The 21,763-nt window shown below is 37.7% G+C and overlaps 1 protein-coding gene across 1 annotated transcript in view; it reads left to right on the top strand.

Moving 5' to 3' along the window:
* The window catches only part of TM9SF2 (transmembrane 9 superfamily member 2), a 57,559-nt gene that overhangs the window by 23,712 nt on the left and 12,084 nt on the right, over positions 1-21,763 (top strand). The window contains exons 5-12 of the mRNA XM_067713349.1: positions 3,228-3,357; positions 6,319-6,443; positions 7,343-7,454; positions 8,517-8,596; positions 9,392-9,500; positions 13,523-13,655; positions 15,954-16,073; positions 18,815-18,872. Of these exons, the coding sequence (XP_067569450.1) occupies positions 3,228-3,357; positions 6,319-6,443; positions 7,343-7,454; positions 8,517-8,596; positions 9,392-9,500; positions 13,523-13,655; positions 15,954-16,073; positions 18,815-18,872 (867 nt within the window). The remainder of the gene's footprint in view (positions 1-3,227; positions 3,358-6,318; positions 6,444-7,342; positions 7,455-8,516; positions 8,597-9,391; positions 9,501-13,522; positions 13,656-15,953; positions 16,074-18,814; positions 18,873-21,763) is intronic.

Below are 21,763 nucleotides of genomic sequence, written 5' to 3'. Positions count from 1 at the left end.
CTTCAGTAGTTGTGGCACGTGGGCTCAGTAGTTGTGGCTTGCGGGCTCTAGAGCTCAGGCTCAGTAGTTGTAGCACACGGGCTTCGTTGCTCCGTGGCATGTGGGACCTTCCCAGGCCAGGGCTCGAACCCATGTCCCTTGCATTGGCAGGCAGATTCTTAACCACTGCGCCACCAGGGAAAGCCCTGTTTCCAGATTTCTATGCACATGTAGGTATATAAAAGAGTATGTACCGGGCTTCCCTGGTGGCGCAGTGGTTGAGAGTCCGCCTGCCAATGCAGGGGACATGGGTTCGTGCCCCGGTCCAGGAAGATCCCACATGCCGCCGAGCGGCTGGGCCCGTGGGCCATGGCTGCTAAGCCTGTGCGTCTGGAGCCTGTGCTCCGCAACGGGAGAGGCCACAACAGTGACAGGCCCACGTACCGCAAAAAAAAAAAAGAGTATGTACCTTTTAAAATAACAATGGAATTATTGTACACATTGTTCTGAAATTGATCACTTTGTTTAAGAAAATATGGGCATTTTTCCATGTAAAGCACATCTATAGATCTATATCTACTTCATTCTTTTTGTAATTGTATACCATTCCATCACATGAATGAACTGTAGTTCTTCCCCCATAGCACTTTAACCACACTACCTTCTGAACGAATAAAATGACTGATTATTAGTTAGTGCACCAACTCATTGTTCTCATTATAGAGAACAGTCAGTTAATTAACAGTAGTTAATTTTTATATCTAAATTGATGAATACTTTCAATTCTTATTTGGGACTTTAGAATGTAATTTGAGGATCTTCTTGGCTTACTCTGTGAATAACGTTAAGCTACTTCTTGATTCTTGAGACTGACTGATTTTTTTTTATATAAATTTATTTACTTATTGATTTTTGGCTGCTTTGGGTCTTCATTGCTGCACACAGGCTTTCTCTAGTTGCGGCAAGCAGGAGCTACCCTTCGCTGCAGTGCGCAGGCTTCCCATTGCAGTGGCTTCTTTCTTGTTGCTGAGCATGGACTCTAGGTACATGGGCTTCAGTAGTTGTGGCTCACGGGCTTAGTTGCTCCGCGGCGTGTGGGATCTTCCCGGACCAGGGCTCGAACCTGTGTCCCCAGCATTGACAGGCAGATTCTTAACCATTGCACCACCAGGGAAGTCCCCTGACTAATGTTTTGATACCAGCAGCAGACACTTGAATTCCCTCTACTCTACAAGTTTTGTGATTATACTTTTTGCCTAAGTTTCCACATCTTTGTGACATTTTATTTATAAAAGTGTAATTTATTTAGCTAGTTATCAAAGTACTTAAATTTTTTTAGTACCATAAAACCACCAGACTCTGGCTTATTGGACAGAGAGGGGTCTTTGAAGATATTTTAGTCTAGTGAGTGCCAATCTGGGATCCCGTAGGCTGGCAAAGGGGAATGATGTGCTATTTTCAAAAATTCAAAACCCCAGTTAGATAGTGTAAATTAACTTATATTAAAACTATGAAAAAAAATTAAAATAAATTTTAAAAACTATGTAGAATAACCTAAATACCAAGTTTCTTTGCTTTTGGCTGCACTTTTTTTATTTTTTTGAGTGTACTGTGGCAACATGGGTTATTCCATTCTCATCAGAAACTCTAGAAATTAATTTATTGGGAAAATTGATTTATTAATAAATGAAGCTTGACTGCCAGAAGTGTTTCAGATGGAGCCCATGAGGGTAGAGGGAAATAATGGAAGGCAGTCCTTAATGGTAAAAAATTGGGGCCAGTCATTCGACCTTTAACCTTTTGAGTCCTCTTCTTTTACTCTTTTTCACTATATCAGATTGAAAATAGAATTTTTAAATATTTTTGGTGTTATGAATTTCAATAGCTACTACTTCCCAACTTAGCAAGGCAGTAATTGAAAATTATATTCTTTAAGTTTTCTTACATTTATTTCCAAGGGTTTGTTGGGTTTTGTTTGTTTCCAGCCAGGCAAAGGTTATGTCAAGGCATTATATAAATGATAAATTTAGGATGTTCACCTTTAAAAAAAACCCTAAATTGCCCCTTAATTCTCATTTTGTAACTAGCACTGTAATTTTATGTAGTACTCTCTCTGATAGTGTAAAGATATTAAAATTAATATATTGCTCTTTTATATTCATTGACTGAACTTCATTGTCTATCTAAAAAATTAAAGCAATTAACTGATTCTTGAGGCCTCCAAAAAATCTGAATTATTTATATTATATAGCATGGTTTTCATGCTTCTGATATTTTGGTATTTTCATGGGAACTACTAGCCTGCTGGCTATAATAATAATAAACTTAATAGTGTAGGTGATTCTAAAATTTAGTATATTGGGTACTATTAAATAGCATTTAAGTGTGACGAGACATGTTTTATTAGGTCATTAACGTACACCCTGGGTGAATATAGAATCATAATTTTACTTCCTAAGGCATACATTAATTCACAAATAAAACATGCCCTGGAGTGTTGTCTTATGACTGTAATACAGCTAGTATATTTTTAGTAATTTTAAAAATTTGTATCCTGTGATGCGTTTTGGGCATAGGAGACCCTATGCTTGCACTTTAATGTAATTATACAGGACTACAAAATTTTACTCTTTATTTTTATCCTTTTTTTAAAAAAAGTTTTTTCACTATAGAACTTGAAAGATTTATTTCTCTAACTTTATAGCAGCATTTCTTTTAGACATAAGTTGGATTTACACGGTTTTAATAGATGATACTATTATTTTCACTTTTTCGCATGGCCCTTCAGTTGAATATTTCCCTATATCTTGGCAGTTATATTCTTCTCCTTTTTATTGAATTACCTGAGTAATAAAAGACGTTTGTTTCTATACTATTCCATAAACTGTTCCCAAGGAACTAAATATATTGCTTTGCACCTATTTAGAGCTGTTGAGTGTTCGCTGAAGGTAAATTATCCTTAGGTGTCTAGATAATGGTATTGTTATATTAGCGATCGCAGTAAATTAATTTATTTACTCCTTTTCAAAGAATGTGTAGAGATTTTTTTTCCCACTACAGTGTGTCAGATATTGGCACAATACTATTACTTATGAAGTACAACATTTTATCAAAATTCTTTGATTGTAGTTTTGACACCTTAAGGCATTTTTAGACATTTAAATTTTACAAAGTGTTGACACAGATTTGGGAAGTAATTCTTAGTCATGTTTGGTGGTTTCTAACTTGACTTTTATTTCTGTGCATAGGATTGTGGATAATATGCCGGTAACATGGTGTTATGATGTTGAAGATGGTCAGAGGTTCTGTAATCCTGGATTTCCTATTGGCTGTTACATTACAGATAAAGGCCATGCAAAAGATGCCTGTGTTATTAATGTAAGTTTGTGATAAACTAACTCTATGCTATTTTTTAAAATATGGCTCTTTGGTAGAAGGAGTCAATCTTTATCTGGACAAAAATTGTTATATTCATTGAATGAGTGCAGTTCAGATGTTCTGAAGGACAACTACTCTGTCCTTTTTTTTATTTTTTTGACTGTGACGTGCAGGTTGCAGAATCTTAGCTCCCCGACCAGGGATTGAACCCGGGCTGCTGCAGTGAAAGCGCTGAGTCCTAACCACTGGACCACCAGGGAATTCCCATACCTAGTCTTTAAATTTAAGCCAGATTAACAATTTATAACTCTAGAACTAAAATAATTCAGATTCAGTTTAACATTTACTGGCAGTGTCTCTTATATGCTAAACACTATGCTATGGGCTAGGACTTTGTATGTTCTGACTCTGTTAAAAGTTAAATTCATAAATCTTACATATTAAAAGAAGGTTCATGGTTGACTGCCAAAAAGACATCATAATAAGTCCATGAAATTTGTATTGCAAATTTAAGTCCATAGAATATTGTATTGTAAAAGTTTGATATTATACCTTTTTAAAAAGGTATCAATCTTTGAGGCCATTCTTTTACAATTTAAAAAATAAAATAATAAAGTGAAGACATTAATTTAGAAAGTAATCAAAATTATTGGGGATATATATTAAATTTTGTATAATGAAGTCAACCTGATTTAATCTCTTAATGAATATGACCTGGTAGTAGAAGTTAGCATGAGCTTGATCATGAAACTGGTTATTTGGTTAATGCTTTTGTGAGAGTTGACCAAGGACTCTTGAATAATTTAGGTTATTGGTTTATTCTGAAGTTTTAAACTTCTGTGGAGGAAAAGTGTTAAAATGTGTAACATTTAGCATGCTCATAACATATAATATTTAAAATTTTATTTGTTTTATTTTCTAAGGGAAAAGCTAGACAATAAGAGATGTCTTGTCAGGTACTTTTAAAGTTTTATGTAAAAATTAAAACTTTAAAGAAGTGTAATTTGTACCTCTGCCAGTTAGTTTTGGCTTATAAAGAGTTTAAGCTTATGGAGGCATAACTCTCCCAGACTTCAGACAATACTACAAAGCTACAAAAATCCAAACAGCATGGTATTGGCAGAAAAACAGAAATATGAATCAGTGGAACAGAATAGAGAGCCTAGAAATAAACCCACACACAACTATGGTCAATTAATATTCAACCAAGAGGCAGGAATATGCAATGGAGAAAAGACAATCTCTTTAGCAAGTGGTGCTGGGAAAGCTAGACAGCCACATGTAAATCAGTGAACTTAGAACTCTCCCTCACACCATACACAAAAATAAACTCAAAGTGGCTTAAAGACTTTATAAGACATGACACCATAAAACTCCTAGACGAGAACATAGGCAAAACATTTTCTGACATGTTTTCTCATGTAGTAATGTTTTCTTAGGTCAGTCTTCCAAGGCAATAGAAGTAAAAGCAAAAATAAACAAATGGGACCTAATCAAACTTATAAGCTTTTGCACAGCAAAGGAAACCATAAGCAAAATGAAAAGACAGTCTACAGATTGGGAGAAGATATTTGCAAATGATGCAGCTGACAAGGGCTTAATTTCCAAAATATACGAACAGCTCATACAACTCAACAACAACAAAAAACAAACCAATCAAAAAAATGGCCTGAAGACGTAAATAGACATTTCTCCACAGAAGACATACAGATGGCTAGTAGGCATGTGAAAAGATGTTTAACATCACTGGTTATTAGAGAAATGAGAATCAAAATACTACAATGAGGTATCACTTCATAACGGTCAGAATGGCCATCATCAAAAAGTCTACAAATAATAAATGCTGGACAGGGTGTGGAGAAAAGAGAACCCTCCTACACTGTTGCTGGGAATGTAAGTTGGTGCAGCCACTATGGAAGACAGTATGGAAGTTCCTTAAGAAACTAAAAATAGAGTTACCATATGATCCAGCAATCCCACTCCTGGGCGTGTATCTGCAAAAGATAAAAACACTAATTCAAAAAGATCCATGCACCCCAATATTCATAGCAGCACTATTTATAATAGCCAAGACATGGAAGCAACCTAAATGTCCATTAGCAGATGAGTGGATAAAGAAGATGTGGTATATACACACACACAATGGAATATTACTCAGCCATAGAAAGGAATGAGATAATACCTCTTGCAGCAACATGGTTGGACCTAGAGATTATCATACTAAGTGAAGTGCATCAGACAGAGAAAGACAAATATATGATATCACTTATATGTGGGATCTAAAAAAATGATACAAATGAACTTATTTACAAAATAGAAACAGATTCACAGACATAGAAAACAAACTTATGGTTACCAAAGGGGAAGGGGGGGGAGGATAAATTAGGAGTTTTGGATTAGTTGATACAAACTACTATAAATAAAATATAAACAAGGTTGTACTGTATAGCACAGGGAACTATATTCAATATCTTGTAATAACCTACAGTGGAAAAGAATATATATATATATATAACTGAATCATTTTGCTGTACGCCAGGAACTAGCACAGCATTGTACTTCTATTAAAAACTATACTTCAGGGCTTCCCTGGTGGCGCAGTGGTTGAGAGTCCGCCTGCCGATGCAGGGGACACGGGTTCGTGCCCCGGTCCAGGAAGATCCCACATGCCGCGGAGCTGCTAGGCCCGTGAGCCATGGCCGCTGAGCCTGCACATCCGGAGCCTGTGCTCCGCAACGGGAGAGGCCACAACAGTGAGAGGCCCGCGTACCGCAAAAAAAAAAAAAAAACAAACAACTACAATTTAAAAAAAAAAGTTAAAACTTACACATTTTTATGGGGAAGGATTAAAATTCTGTCCAAGTTCAAATTTTCTTACTTGTTTTGGCTTATTTTAAAATTTTATATTTCGACACTTTTATAGCCAGTTTTCTACCACTAACTTTAAGTTCTGCTCCACAGTCAGAATTCCATGAAAGAGATACATTTTACATCTTTAACCATGTTGATATCAAAATATACTACCATGTTGTTGAAACTGGATCCATGGGAGCAAGATTAGTGGCTGCTAAACTTGAACCAAAAAGGTAATTATACAATAGATAAAAATAAATAACTGTAAGTGAAATTTAGACCCAAAGAATAAATATTTTGGGACCAATTAACTTTTTCCTTAATCAGTATTCTGGCGTATAATTTGGTGTTTTAATTGATTTTACTAAAACTTCCTTTAGCATGGTTTGTTATTGAGTTATGGGTTTCCCAGAGAAACCATACAAATATTTATTTTCCTGTCATGGTAAGTAGCCAGGGTGCCTTTTTGTTTTGTTTTTCAGTCAGTTTTTGACAGCTTTTCTATGTCAGCTTGGAATGGAGAACATAAGTGGTTAGGACCATGTTCCCTTCTACAGTAGAAAAGCATTACCTCAGATATTTGCGGCTTTCAGAGGCCCAAATGAGCTGATTAGTGTGTCATTTTGAAAGTCTCCATGCAGTGTTAGATGCCAGTATGTGATAAATCATTGAAAGGGCATCTCTTCAAATTGTCAGCTTTTTTAGTGTGAAAGTACTCCTCAGTTATTTGTGAGATGCTTCTTTGATTGAGTATTCTTTTCTTTCCATGACTCCCCACTCCCCCACCCAACTGATACAGCCATTTTCTTGTGCCACTAGTGGTAAAGCAATGCATGCCGTAACAGGATGGCAGTTAATTTAAACTCCATCAGTGTTTGTTTTGATTTCTTTAAAGATTATTTAATGCTCTTCAAGTAATGTTTTCCAAAGTTTGGTTCTTATTTTGAGTAACAATTTTGTACACTTATAACTAAGCCATTTATTTATATGAAGTAAATATTTGTACTATTCAGTGTGATATGAATCACTTTTGACTATCAGCAGCATTGTGAAATACGTACAAAATCTCTAACCTTACTCCATTTAAAAAAACTATTTTATCAGCATCTTGCCAAAATGTTTCTTCCCACAGCTTCAAGCACACCCATATAGATAAAACAGACTGCTCTGGACCCCCCATGGATATAAGTAACAAGGCTTCTGGGGAGATCAGAATTGCCTATACTTATTCTGTTAGCTTCCAGGTGAGTGTGATTTTTATCTTTAGTATAACTCAGAAATTGATTTTAAATTCATATGACTTAAACTAATTAAAAATATGATTAGCTTGTCAAATAGATAAGCTTTTAATGAGTTAATTTTTGGAATAGTTTGTCAGTGCACCAGGCAACATAATTGCCCCCGAAACTAAGTCTTCGTTTAAATAAGAAGTATGGGGAATTGGAGAACTGAGCCTGATTAAAAGTGTTAAGCCATAGGAGATACAAACAAGGCAAAAGGTAGAAATGAGGCATGAAGGATGGTATGAAAGTGTCAAAGATATGCAACAAGCATTTGGGCAAACAACACCATTTTTAAAATCAGGATTTGAGTGTAAGCTTAAATGGAGAGTTTCCTGATGGTAGATAATCTATATAGGTTCTTAGGTAATTCAAGGGAGTGTTTTCTTAGGAGGAAAGTAAAAGTTCATTTTATGAGAACCTTGGGCAATATTCCACCTCTATTTTTAATAAACTATCTTGGCAATCCAATATAGTTGTGACGTTTACTGTCCCTACCTAAATAGTGTGTAATTTTGCAAGCCTGGTGCAGTAAATTGTGCATATTTCTTTCTAGGTATTAAGAGCTCAGTGTGGGTGACACCTGCCAGATGCTCAGGTACCTAGGTTATGACTCTGGTCTGGTTAGATGTCTCATAGGTATAGATAGATAGCATCAAAGAGAATAAAGAATAAGCTACTCCACTCAATTTTCTGAAAATAATTAAATACTCTAAAGCTCTAAATCTTGACATTTAAAATAAGCCTTTGCTAATTAAGATTTAAAGTAAGACTTTAAAAAAAATACAAGTAAGTAGATACTTTTAGGAACTCTTATATTTTATTTACTGCTTAATTTTATCCTAATTTTCCTGAGACTTGAGTAAATCTAGGTCCATAAGTCTCATGACTAACCCAAGTTATGATAATGAGGAATTGTATCTATTGACTAGAATGTTAAGCTGTGAATGGAAATTTTTGGATTCCTAATACGCTTCATTGGCAAATTCTTATTTAAAGAGTGTGTGTGTTTTTAAATCCCTCTAGGAAGATAAGAATATCAGATGGGCATCTAGATGGGACTACATTCTGGAATCTATGCCTCATACCCACATTCAGTGGTTTAGGTAAGAGTATAGAATTAATCTTCTTTATGCTCTGTCCTTATTTTATTCTCTGTCCCTTTGAACATCCCATTCACTCTGATTCTCCAGTTATTCAGAACGCTGGGCTTTTGAATTAGATAGACTTGGATTCAGTCCTGGCTTTTAGTCACTGGTTGTGAGTCAGGCTAGATCACCCAGTTTCTCAGAGTACATTTCTTTATCTAGAAATAACCTGTCTCATGGGACTATTCTGAGGATTGAAGGAGGTAATGAAACAGAGCATTTGAGCACCTTACCAGGCACGGAAGAGGGCTCAGTAGACAAGCCACTGCGGCTGTTACGACTGTTTATTATTATTATTATTCTCTAAGCATGACTCAAAACTTTTATCTAGAGAGCTGTTCATGGTGCCGTCGCTCTCCTTTTCCTACTTTACTGACTAATCTTTTTTGATACTCATTAATTTACTGAGTAACTGTTTTTCAGTAGATTTCTTGAGGGTACAGACCAGTCCATTGTTGATCCTTGCAGCTTATGTTGCCCTAATTTGGGCACAGTAGTTATTAATGTTGACCGTGGAGAAAAAAAATTCTAGTTCTCAACAGACCACAAAATTATATTATGATAAGTACATACAGTTATGTATCCACTAGAAGGCCGTGCAGCAGAACACAGTTCATTGAATTTGTTGGATTTTAGGTCAAGTTTTTAATTTGATTAATGCTGTTTTAATGTTACTCAATAAATAGTTTTTAAAGAGTTTTGCTATTCCAAAGATTAAGCTGTAGATTAATCCTAACATGCTTATTTCTGCAGCATCATGAATTCCTTGGTCATTGTCCTCTTCTTGTCTGGAATGGTGGCTATGATTATGCTACGGACGCTGCATAAAGATATTGCCAGATATAATCAGATGGATTCTACGGTGAGTGAAACATCTGAACTGTTCTTTGGTCTGCCGAGGATAGTCTTTATTTTTTCTTTGGAAAAAATTTAAATAATAGCTTTAGACAGAATCTGCTTTTAAAACATTCTTCTCAAAAGTTACCCTGAATTCACATTTTCAAATAAGAAAATGATCCTTAAGGATTGGTTTTCTGTAGAAATTTAGTGACCGCAGCTCTCAGAGCTGAACTGTTCACAGCCTCATCTGCATCAGTAGAGGTTGCAGAAAGGGTGCAGGTGCACAGCTCCAGCTCTGCCCTCTTTTCACTTACGTGCCATCAACTCTGTCAGAGTCTCTATTTCCAGCAGACATTCCGTTTGTGAAACAGCAAAGTTGAGTAGAATAGCTCCCAAGCAATTTTTGTATGTGTGTATGTTTAATTTTTAAAAATTAATTTTAACTGAGTTTTTATCATTTCAACCTTTTGGTGGATTCAAAGTAATTAATGCCTCAACTTCATCTATTTGCATTTTAAGTTCCATAATGTTTTACATTTTATACTTTTTAATTTCCTAGCAGCTCTTTAACAAAATTTCCACAAGAATCACTACTTGTAATGAATACATAAAACTCAGATTTTCATTGTTTTCTCTTCCCCAGCTTCTTAGCTCCCCCCATCTCTCTTTTTCTAATTAGAAAAAAAGAACATATTAATGTTTAGAAGCTTTTTAGCACTTGAACTCCACAGTTGCTTTTCCATGATTTTATTGGTTGTATGCCTTATTAAATATTTGATTAAAATAATTTCACAATACTCTGTTCATAATTGACAATTCCAAATAATTGCTGAGTTAATGGAATTTTTTTCTTTATTTGTACAGAGGTGGCCTTGGGGTACAGGCCAGGAAACCCTATTTCCAGTCTTGCTCCCATTCTTTCCCTCCTGCCAGTCTTTTATCATAGCCATCAGAGCGTATCTGTTCAGGGTCATTTCACTCCCAATGACAGCCCTCCAGTGACTTCCACTGCACTCAGTGAAGCCATAGTCTTTACAGTGGCCCATAAGGCTCTGCAGTAGCTCTTGGAGCTCTGCTCCAGCCATGCTGGTTGCCTTGCTGTTCCTCAGACACCTCAGGCGGGTTCCCATTTCCAGGCCTTTACAGTTGCTTTTCTGTCTTCCTCAAGTGTTCATCCCTCAGAGAGCTCCCTCACGTGCTTCTGGTCTTCACTGAGACATGATCTTCCTGGTGAGACCTTCCTCACCATCCCATTAAAATTACATCCTCTCCACCCACACCCCACATCCATACTTCTTATCACCATCTAGAGTACTATATATTTTACTTATTTCGTTTATTGTCTGCCTTTCCAATGAGAAGGTGTACTCATGAGAAGAGGAATTTTTCTGTTATACTCACTGTAGTACCTCTGGTGTTTTAAACAATGCCAAGCATATAGTTGGTGATAACAGATATTTGTTGAATGAATGAATAAACAAATTAGCCCTTGATGTACCAGACTTGATTCATTGCTGGGCTTATGATAGGTTAAAAAAAAAGAAAAAAAAGGTATCCAAGGACTCCCCCAGATCCACCCCATCCCCCCAAATTGAGTGAGGCCACAGCAGGAAGCAGTACAAGCATGAGAAGTTGAAGTTCTCCTTTGGGCCCGTGCTCATATCAAGTTTTTAACCAATTGGGACATTAAACCTTGGGTCATGGTGAACCTTGATCTCCTATGTATTAAGCCTGGATTCTTGAAGGGAGGCAAAATGGTTCTAGGTTAGTAAATGCCTTCTGATTCTCAGCAGAATCGAGTAGAAATACTCTGAAGGAAAGTCTCTCAAATTTGGATTTGCAAGATTCCCCCCATTTAAGGTCAATAAAGTATGATCTATTCATCAGAAATTCACAAAAATTTACAATAAACAACAAATTTACACCAGGTCCCAAAGATTTCAGACATTAAGATTATTAATGACAGAGTATAAGATATATGAAAAAGTAACAGCTACGATTTTCCAGCACAGATGAAAGATAAGAATCCATAGATAAAGGATACACAGTATATCCAAGGAATAAATAAAATGAAATCCACACCTAGATCAACTGGCCAAAACCACAGAACACCATAGAAAAGAGATCTTAGAATCAGCCAGAGGGGAAAAAGAGTGAACATCTGCAAAGGAAAAACAATTAAATTGGCCATGGAAGCTCAAAACATAATATTTTTAAATTGGTAGTGAGAGAAATTAACTATTTACATAGAATCATGTACTCAGAGATGCTGTCTTTCAAAAATGAAGGTGAAATACCTTTTTCAGACTAAAAAAACCAGTTGACCACAAACACACCTTCACTTGAAGGAATGTCTGTAGAAGTACTTGAGTAGTCAATCAGTCTGTCAGACCTGAAGGAATTACTATAGAAATACTTTAGTAGAAAATAAATAAATAACAATCCTAAAGAGAGATTTAGGAGGATTGGTGAAGAGATTCCAAGTAAATATTTTCTATATATAATAATAATGAGTCTAAATTTGGAGGTTAACAAAAGTGTATCAGCAAAGAAAAAATAGATTTGATGAATAGTTTTGGATAAGGGGGGGTGGCCATCTAGAAAAAAAATAAGGTAGATTCCAACTTTATTGCTTATATTGAAATGATTAATGATCTAAATGAAAATGTGAAACTATAAAATACTAGAATGTTAGTTTTTAAATCTTGTCTACTGCTCGCAAAGATAGAAATTTGAGTGGGAATTTGGGGGAGGGATACAGATGTACCCTGGATGAAATGTTAAGTGAGGAGGCTGAAAAAATTCCAGGGACCAAATTTTGAAGGACTTCTAAGCTGTGCATTCTGAAGGTCATTGAGAAGCTGTTGAAGAATATTAAACAGCAGTGACGTGGCCAGATTCATGTTTCAGGAAAATCACTTTGAACATTATGTGGAGAATCGTTTGGAGCCGGGCAATATTGGAGGCACAGAGACCAGTCAAGAGACTGTTAGAGAGTTCCCAGAGATAGGGGATGGTGGCAGGGAAGAAGTAGGGAAGTGGGCAGATAGATACAGAGGGTGTTCAGGAGGTGGGATGGAATGCTGATCGACCAGTTGACTGTGGAGAGGGTGGAAGAGGGAGAGAAGCCAGTGAATGACCCCACGTTTCTGATCTGAACCCCTGATTAGTTAAAAGGATCTTTCTGGTTCTGTATTGAGAATCAACTGAATGGAGACAAGGGCAGAAACACAGACTAGTTTAATGAATTCCGTGAGAGCCAGGTAAGAAGGGATGGTTTGAACCAGGGGCTAGTGGTGGATCCTGTGGATATATTTTAGAGCTAGAACTGTAAGAATTGTTAAAGGATTGTATGTGAAGTGTGAAAAAAGTAAAAGGAGGCATCAAGGATGACTCTAAGGTTTTGGGGATTGAGCAGCTGGAAGGATAGAGCTTTTATCTACTGAGGGAGAGTGCAGGTAGAGCAGGTAGAGGTGGGGAGAGAGAATCAGTTCCACTGTGGATAATTCTGTTCAAGGTGTCCATTAAACAACCCAGTGGAGCTGTTGATTAGGCAGGTGTGTATGTGTGTCTGGAGATAGGGGAGCAGTTTGGGCTGGTGACACAAGCTTATTAATATTTTCACAGCCAAGCCTACTATACAAGCAAAGTAGCTATGAGACCTAATACCATTTGCTTGTTTTGGGGATTAGTAAGTGTAGGTTAAGAAGACTATAGAGTATGACTTAAAATCGCCATCAAATTGGATCATAAAGCTTGACTTATTAGACTAGAAGTAGGTATCACATTATCTTTGTATTACTTTTTAAAGTTTCTCAGTAACTATATTTATAGACCTTAACACACAACATTCCTTTCAAAATAATTCAAGAAAGCTATATAAAGCTCCATGAGTCAAGCTTTATACTTCAAAACTGAAATAAATATTAACATTTGTAAGGTTTTTTTTTTAGATTTCCATATCCGCATATTCAACAGTGAACAAACTGTCTAGTTTTCTTGGTGATACCACATGGCACGTAAACGAATTTACTCCCTTTTTAGGAGGATGCCCAGGAAGAATTTGGCTGGAAGCTAGTTCATGGTGATATATTCCGTCCTCCAAGAAAAGGAATGCTGCTGTCAGTCTTCCTGGGATCAGGGACACAGATTTTAATTATGACTTTCGTGACTCTATGTAAGTGTTAAGTGAAAATTACAAAGTAGAAATTACTTTCTCTAAATAATTATTTGAAATCCAGTTTTCCTGAGTTGTAGCCAGGCTAGGTTGTTTCTGAGAGTCCTCTTGGTTCTCAGAATCTGTGTGCTTTGGCCATAAGTGACCTGGGGCAAGGTTAGCTGTGCCAGAAGTTGACTCTGCATGTCTCCCTCCCAGCTGCATAGAGACCAGGACTTTGTTGTGGGAGCACTGGAGCTGCAGATGACTAGATCCTCAAAGACCATCTGGGTCTGAGTCTGGGCAGCCTGGCAGCAGGGTCACGCAGGTTGACTATCCTGTCCCACCAGAGCGTAAGGTTTCTTGGCTTCCACTGAGAGAGAAAGGAGAAGGAGATGGGACAGGAAGCTCTTTGTAGACCTTTCCATCTTGGCAGGATTTAGGAAGCAAGACCTCTTTCTTTCTCTAGCAGTGTTCAGGAAAGATCTTCCTACACAAAAAGTCTCTCTTCCTTGTGCCACCTGAAAATCTTCAGATATTTTATTAAGGTTTTGTCAATTAGGACAATCTTTTTCTTCTCTTTTTTTAAAAATAGAAATCCCTTAGAGGTATTCATCAGCTGCAGGAGTGGCTCTGAGACTATTCTCTGGAAATATATTAATGCCATGGTCTTTCAGTTTTCCTAGTTACAAGAGAAAAAACTGTTTATGAAAAGAATTTTCTGAATTATGCATTCGTTTCCCCATATTTCCTTTATTGTTGTGTGCTACTGATGAACAGTAACACATGAATGTTACTAGAAGAATTCAGAAACCACTGACCTTTCAATAATTTTTTTAGCAAACATTTGTCCTTATGTTTGGTTGCATATTAAATACCTAATACTATAATCATTTTCTACTAGTAAAATTGTTCTAAGTTTTTATGATGCAATTAACCACATAAATGTTTGGGAAGAGAATTATCAATGCCAGATGTCTGGCACCTGAATAAGTTTGGGGTTTACTGATTTGCACCTTTCAGCTCAGTTTGAAGACTAACTAGAACATGTTTATCTACTAACAACTTAGATAAGGAGATGCCGGTGTGATGGGTGAGGCTAGCATTTGTCAGTATATTACACTGAAGAGGGTACGTTGGGAAAATGAGTCATGAAGGAGGTTTGGACACAGGCGATTGCACAGAATCCCCAGAGCGCTGAGGTGGCGTTAGAGCAGAATGGATGCTTGAGGGTGAAATTCTGCTTCAAAATTTTATTGAGAGCTGCCTTCTGCCCCTCTCCAGTCTTTGTTTGGGTCAGCTAGAAAGTGAACTTGTAAGGAAGGAACATTTCAGAGAGCCTAGGTTAGAAAGTGATAGGGATTGTTTCCCTTTACTGCTCGAATATGGACTGTTTTGCTTCAGAACAATCCATTTCTCAGGCCTGGGAGGAACTGGGGGTGGGGGGTGCACCTTAGCTGAAATTCCAGTAGACCGTCTAAAGTTACCCTGTCTGGTTTCCTGTCATCGATTGTGAGTTTCTCCTCTTCAGTTGGTGCTGATCAGAGGGTGTGCAATGGTGTGTGCTTGGCTGTGTGCACCCAGGGGAAACACTGGAAACTTTGGTGCTCCTGGGATTAGAAAGCCACCTGCATCTGTTCTTGGATTTCTTTCTGAGAAAACCATAACTTCTGACTTGCAGTTTAAAGCTAGGAATTGCTATAAATATAAGATAGTACTTCCTTTCTTATTAGTTGGGAGGGTTATATAGGGAAGAACAAATAAAACGAACTAGCTGAATAAGGGTAGGAACCAGAATTTCCCAAGTCATTGACCAAGCCCTTCAGTAACTTGTGTTCACAAAACAAATAGTACTATGAAATCTTTTTTCCCCTGTTTTGTTCTTTATTAGATTCTTTTTTATCTCTTTATGTTTTAATGTTATAAGGTTTTTTTCACCCCAGAGGATTCAATATTGTTTTTAAAAGGAACAAAAAGTGAGAATATTTTATAGTGGGAATATTTTTTATTGATGTTAATTTTGAAAGCTGTGCTTGAATCTCAGAAGAGCTGAAAGCACTCATGAGCATCCAGTGAGCCTCTGCTGATAACAGGAAAGGTGGGGACTTACGGACCCTGACAGGAGACTTCCACATTGGAGCTTGCTTTATGTGTGATCCTATAGATACAGCGCCTTAAATATTACTAAGTTTCAGTGTGGTTGCCTGGTAAGAGAGCGTATTTTCATGAAGTTGTATTTAGTTCATTGTTTAAAAAATGAGAGGGGTCTTCTGTCACTTCAAAGGAAACCATAATAAAATTCATAACTTTATTTTTTAGTTTTTGCTTGCCTGGGATTTTTGTCACCTGCCAACAGAGGAGCACTGATGACTTGTGCTGTGGTCTTATGGGTGCTGCTGGGCACTCCTGCAGGCTATGTCGCTGCCAGATTCTATAAGTGTAAGTAAAAGCCACCCCGCTGGGCGTTCAGATCAGGAGTCTAACCTGCTGCCTTAGTTGTCTGAGCCTTTGTGTCTGGCGGTTGATGCTCTTTAAACAATACGTGTTAGAGGTGTGTATCCTTATTTAATGAAGCTTGTGAAGTGGATGACTGTCCAGAGATTTGCTCGTTCAGACATGCTTAAACAGTGGGTTAGACAGATTTGGGTGCTGCTTATCCATCATCCCGTCTCTCCTCCTTAAGTTTTGACATCACAGGTTTGGCTGAACAACTTAGATTTGCTACATTCATAGAAACATATTTAGACTAATAAAGGAAAAACTATACAAGTATCACTGATTTATTCATTAAAACAAGCAGTACAGGGCTTCCCTGGTGGTGCAGTGGTTAAGAATCCGCCTGCCAGTGCAGGGGATACAGGTTCGAGCCCTGGTCCGAGAAGATCCCACATGCCACGGAGCGGCTAAGCCCGTGCGCCACAACTACTGACCCTGCGCGCCTGGAGCCCGTGCTCTGCAACAAGAGAAGCCACTGCAGAGAGAAGCCCGCTCACCGCAAGTAGAGGAAGCCCGCGCACAGCAATGAAGACCCAGTGCAGCCAAAAATAAATAAATAAAATAAATAAATTTTTAAAAAACAAGTAGTATATACAGGAATACCTTATATGAGAGAGGTCGTACTTACATCAATTTAATATTTATAAAAGTGAACTGTACTTAAAGTAAATTAAGATCTCACTGTTTTAAAGAGCCCTGAAGTAAGTTACTTTTGTAGCATGATTTGTTGCATTCTCTTGTATTCTTGCTTTCCAGAAGTAAAATAAAGTTCAGTGAAAAAAAGGATCAGAGCCACAGAGTAAGGATGGGGATATGATTAGATGACTTAGAAAGCAACTTTGCTGGGGTCAGTAAATGCCAGAGTTTGCCCTGCTTAGGAATCCTGTAGTCACGTTGAGACGGTCCCATAGGTAATCTGGGAATTTAAATGCCAGGGAGATGCTGACACAGGGCTAGGGTTGCCCAAGGCCTTCTGATAGGAATAAGGTTTAGAGAATAACCCTAAAACACAGTAGGATTACATAGGTGCCTTAATGTGTGGTTGGCTAGACTCAACCCCAAATAGAAATATTAGACTTTGCTAGATGCATAGAGTATGTGAAGTTCTATATTCATGTATGTGTGTGTGAGTGTGTTTAATTTCTGTGAATTTTGTCAGAGTTCTTTTTTTCTTTCATTCTTTTCTAACAGACATAGGATTAGGGTGGTCAGATGTATTTTAACACATATGAGGTACGGTTGGACCCCTGCCTGCTCCCCCTTTCTCACTGTTTCTGTGCACTGGGTTTCTTTGAGTTCCTCAGTCAGCCTGTGCACCTGCCTTCGTACATGCCGTTCCCTCTACTTGAGTTCTGATCCGTACTCGCTGCCCGACAGACACACCTCCCCTTCATCTTCTCTCCGTCCTTCATTTCTCCTAGCTGCAGATTAAGTAGCATATTAATCAGGCAGAACATTCTGAGACACACTGTCATGTGGCCCTAGTCAAAAAATACTTCATTTTATAGAAGCATTTTTAATGTTTCAAAAAATATATGAGGATTTTGAGTAGAGTTGTATTAAACCCAAAATTCATAATTTCACAATAGCCTATCAGTAATGCTATGAATTCAAATCATATATATATAATTTGTTGTTTTCTTTTAGGGCAAGAGGTACTTAAAATTGCTTATGAATTGTTAAAACTTTTTTTAAAAATCCAAGCGGTTTTCAGATCTCAGCCAGTTTTATCTCCAACTTTTAAACTAGGAGCAGAGGTGTATTTTCTTTTTTTTTTTACTCTAGAAACTTAAGTTTTGTTTTTGTTTTGTGGTACGCGGGCCTCTCACTGTTGTGGCCTCTCCCGTTGCGGAGCACAGGCTCCAGACGCGCAGGCTCAGCGGCCATGACTCCAGGGCCCAGCCGCTCCGCGGCATGTGGGATCCTCCCGGACCGGGGCATGAACCCGCGTCCCCCACATCGGCAGGGGGGACCTGCCGCATCCCCACTGCGCCACCGGGGAAGCCCGAGACTTAAGTTTTTAATTGTTTTTTTTAAAGTGGGGAAAAAAAAATAGAGAGGGGCAAAGGAGAGTAAAAAGTTTGTAAGTAAATTTGTTCTGTCAAGTGGCCGTAACCCTTCTACTCTTCTTGGTCACCTGATCCTACACACTGATCTCCCCACCGCCACCCACGGCCTACCTGAAACTACAGTGCTGGAGGCATCCTGGAGACTCAGACCTACTATGGACATTGAAGTGTGTTGCATGTCAGGCTTGAGGGTTCCTAGTTTTATAACAAATTCTGAAACTGACCTCAAGATAAACGAGAATCTGCAGTGCACCCTTTTTCCATCTAGTCCCATTAATTAAAACTGGGTTAGAATTTAAGGGTTTGTTTTGTTTTGAAGTAAAAAAAAAAGATTAGAAAAGGAAAACTGGTTTGGATGACTTTCCTTTGACACTAGATTTATTTTATGCTGAAACAATCTTTAGAGCGGGACTTATCCAGGGCAGTCCTGTGATGTGCATCTCTGATTTGGATCATTTGATTAGGGAGTATTAGGACATTTGCTAGTGTCATTTTCTACGAATAGGCCCCCAGTGCTGTCTGTTAATTTGTCCGATACCAGACCTGAGGTATGGATATTTGGTTTGCTTTGAAGAAAAGTCTTTATGTCAATGCCACTTTTGTTTTGTTCTACAGCCTTTGGAGGTGAGAAGTGGAAAACAAACGTTTTATTAACATCATTTCTTTGTCCTGGGTAAGTGAATTTTTCAATAATAACTTGCTTGACATAGTCATATTTTAGTTCCCAGAATTTCTGGCCTGTAAGTCTAATCTTTTCTGTCTCTATGTACCCCAGAAAATGAATTTAATTTTTAAATAGTGACTATTTAATAAACATTTGCAGAATGGCAACTACATGTCTTATCTGGAAAGGGTACCTTTAGACATGAGAAATTTTATATTCCTTTTCTTAAAAGTCTGTTTCTTAGTCTGGCATATTGTCATGTAAGGCTGCGTATAAAGTTTTTGACCTAATCACAGAAATGAATCCTCACCTGAAGATCGTTCAGGCAGGCATACATTTTCGGATTTTTATCATGAGTATAGCTACTTTTAAGCGTATTCCATTAATTAGATTAGAGTAACATATACCAAAAATGAAAAAAACAACCACCAACATAAAAAAACAGAACATCTGTGGTGCTTTGGAAGATAGTTTCTGATACCAAATATCTGATGTGTGTCTGGTCCTAGAAATACAACCCAGTTTATCCCCCGCTCACAGATGAATGGAGGGCAAGAACTGGCCTCTGAATAATCAGCAGCAATAAAGTAGGCCAAGGGTTAAATCTTGAAGCCAGGACTGTTCCATTTGCAGGCCAGAAATGAAAGAATAGCTGGCATTTTTAGACATGATTGGGTTAAATAGTCTCAGATTTTCACCTCCATTGAAGATTCACATGCCTCTCAGCCATTCATATTCTATTCAAATTTTTATGCTTTCCTCAAGCCATATCCTTTGTCTTCTTTCCCTCTGCTGGCAGTTGAAGAAGTGCCCCTCCTTACCAAGACTGTCAGCCACAATTTCCTTTGGAATCTTGCCTTTCAAACATCCCCCCAATCTCTGACATAATCCATTTCTCTCTTTCTCTGTGTTCTGGTCACATGTTTCATCTCTTCCTACAAATATGCTTACGTTTCCCATATTCTAAAAAGAGCTTCCTGTAAGCATCTTCTAGTCTACTGTCTTTCTTTTCAGTTTTCAACAAAATGCCTTGAAAAAATAGTCTATACTCCCTTACTCTGATTTTCTTAGCATATATTTACATTGTAAACCCACGTAATCTTTTTCCCACATCACTTTAGTGAACTTCTCTCTGAGGTTACCAAAGATGTTCCCATTTTCAAATCTAGAAACCATTTTCCCTGTCTTTACCTCTTTACATTGTGTAACATTGGAATACCTTTTCCGTGAAACTCCTTCCTTTTTGCCTTCACAGAAGTTATCCTATGCTAGTTTTTTACATCTCTTATCAAACCTTCTCTGATTTATCATCTTCATCCCACCCTTAAAAACAGGTGTTCACCAGGGGATGATGAGGTAAGTAGAGAGGAGAAGAGCCAAGAACCCAAGTCCCCAGGGCAAAGGGAATTGGTGTTCATCTAGGAAAAGAAGGATCATTTGATAATATGAAATCAATTCATAAATTTTTTTTATAAATAAGCACCTGCATATAATTATTGCGGTAGGCACAGCAAAATGGCATTTGATAATATTAAAGATTGTTTCCAGATTTAAAAAGAATTTAATGGAGAGAGAAATGCTCCCTTCTATTAATAAAAATCTCATCTCTGATTCAAAACCAACATCGTTTAATGATGAAACACTAGAGACATTTTCATAAATCACTTTTAGGGCTTCAGTTATTTAAGTTCTAGTTACATTAAGACATGAAACAAAAAGAAAGGTGGAGATTATATTATTATTTATTGGTGACATAATTTGTATACAGAGAACATAAACAAATTTGAGCTATAAACTTGTAGAATTAGTAAAAGAGTTGGGCAAAATGGCTAGATATCAGCCAATATTTCAAGATTATGAATACCACCAGTTGCAAGTGAAACATCTTAATGGTAGTGGTAGTTGTGTGGGGAAAAGACTATTCACAGGAGTATTAGCAACAGAAAAACTTTGCAACACCTGAAGTAACTTCTCAAAATAGGGACAGTCCATATGACAAGTCTACAAAGCTTGTTAGAGATACATACAAATTCACCATGTTACCTGATGAGAAGACCAAGTATTGCAAAGACATTTGGAGGGGTCCTGTGGCTGCCAGGATAGAGAACACAGAAGTAGACCATGTATACACAGAAGCATGCTAGACATGGCATCACGAACCAGAGGAACAATGTAAAATGATGCTGGGACAATTGATTTTCCACATGAAGGGAGAAAAATTCTCTTCTTACCTCACACACATGAAATCAGTTCCAGGTGGATTAAAACCCAAATGTAACGGGTTAGACAAAAATTTAGAGGAGTATTTTTATGAGCCCGGGTTAGGAAAGGCTTTCTTAAGTTACACAAAAGGTAAAGGAAAAAATTGATCACTTTGATAACATTAAAAACTGTGTGTGGGGGGGCGGTATACAGAAGTGATTATAGTATTATTACAGCCATGTTTTAAAAATGTACTCATAGAAGAATGACTGAAAGGGACGAAGTACACATATGTTTGGGTTCTTAAAAGTCATAAACTAGGAGAAAGGTATTTAACAAGGAGTTAGTTGCTAGCGTATATAAATAACTCACATATGTGACTTTGCAAAAGCCCTGCGACCCAAATGAAAAATGAGCAGTGGGGCTTCCCTGGTAGTGCAGTGGTTGGGGGTCCGCCTGCTGGTGCAGGGGACGCGGGTTCGTGCCCCGGTGTGGGAGGATCCCACGTGCCGCGGAGCGGCTGGGCCTGTGAGCCGTGGCCGCTGAGCCTGCGCTTCCGGAGCCTAGAAAGCCAACAAACACAAGGATGCTCAGCTGCAGTTGTCAATAGGAAATGCAAATTAAAACAACAAAGTTAACAATCCCAAGCATGATGAAAATATGGAAAGAGGTAAATTTCATAAGCTGCTGGTAGGAGT

This window comes from Pseudorca crassidens, chromosome 18 (genome assembly GCF_039906515.1).
Source record: "Pseudorca crassidens isolate mPseCra1 chromosome 18, mPseCra1.hap1, whole genome shotgun sequence".
Taxonomy (NCBI): Eukaryota; Metazoa; Chordata; class Mammalia; order Artiodactyla; family Delphinidae; genus Pseudorca; species Pseudorca crassidens.
Note: the sequence above shows the minus strand (reverse complement) of the source record. Positions and strands in the feature narration are given on the sequence as shown.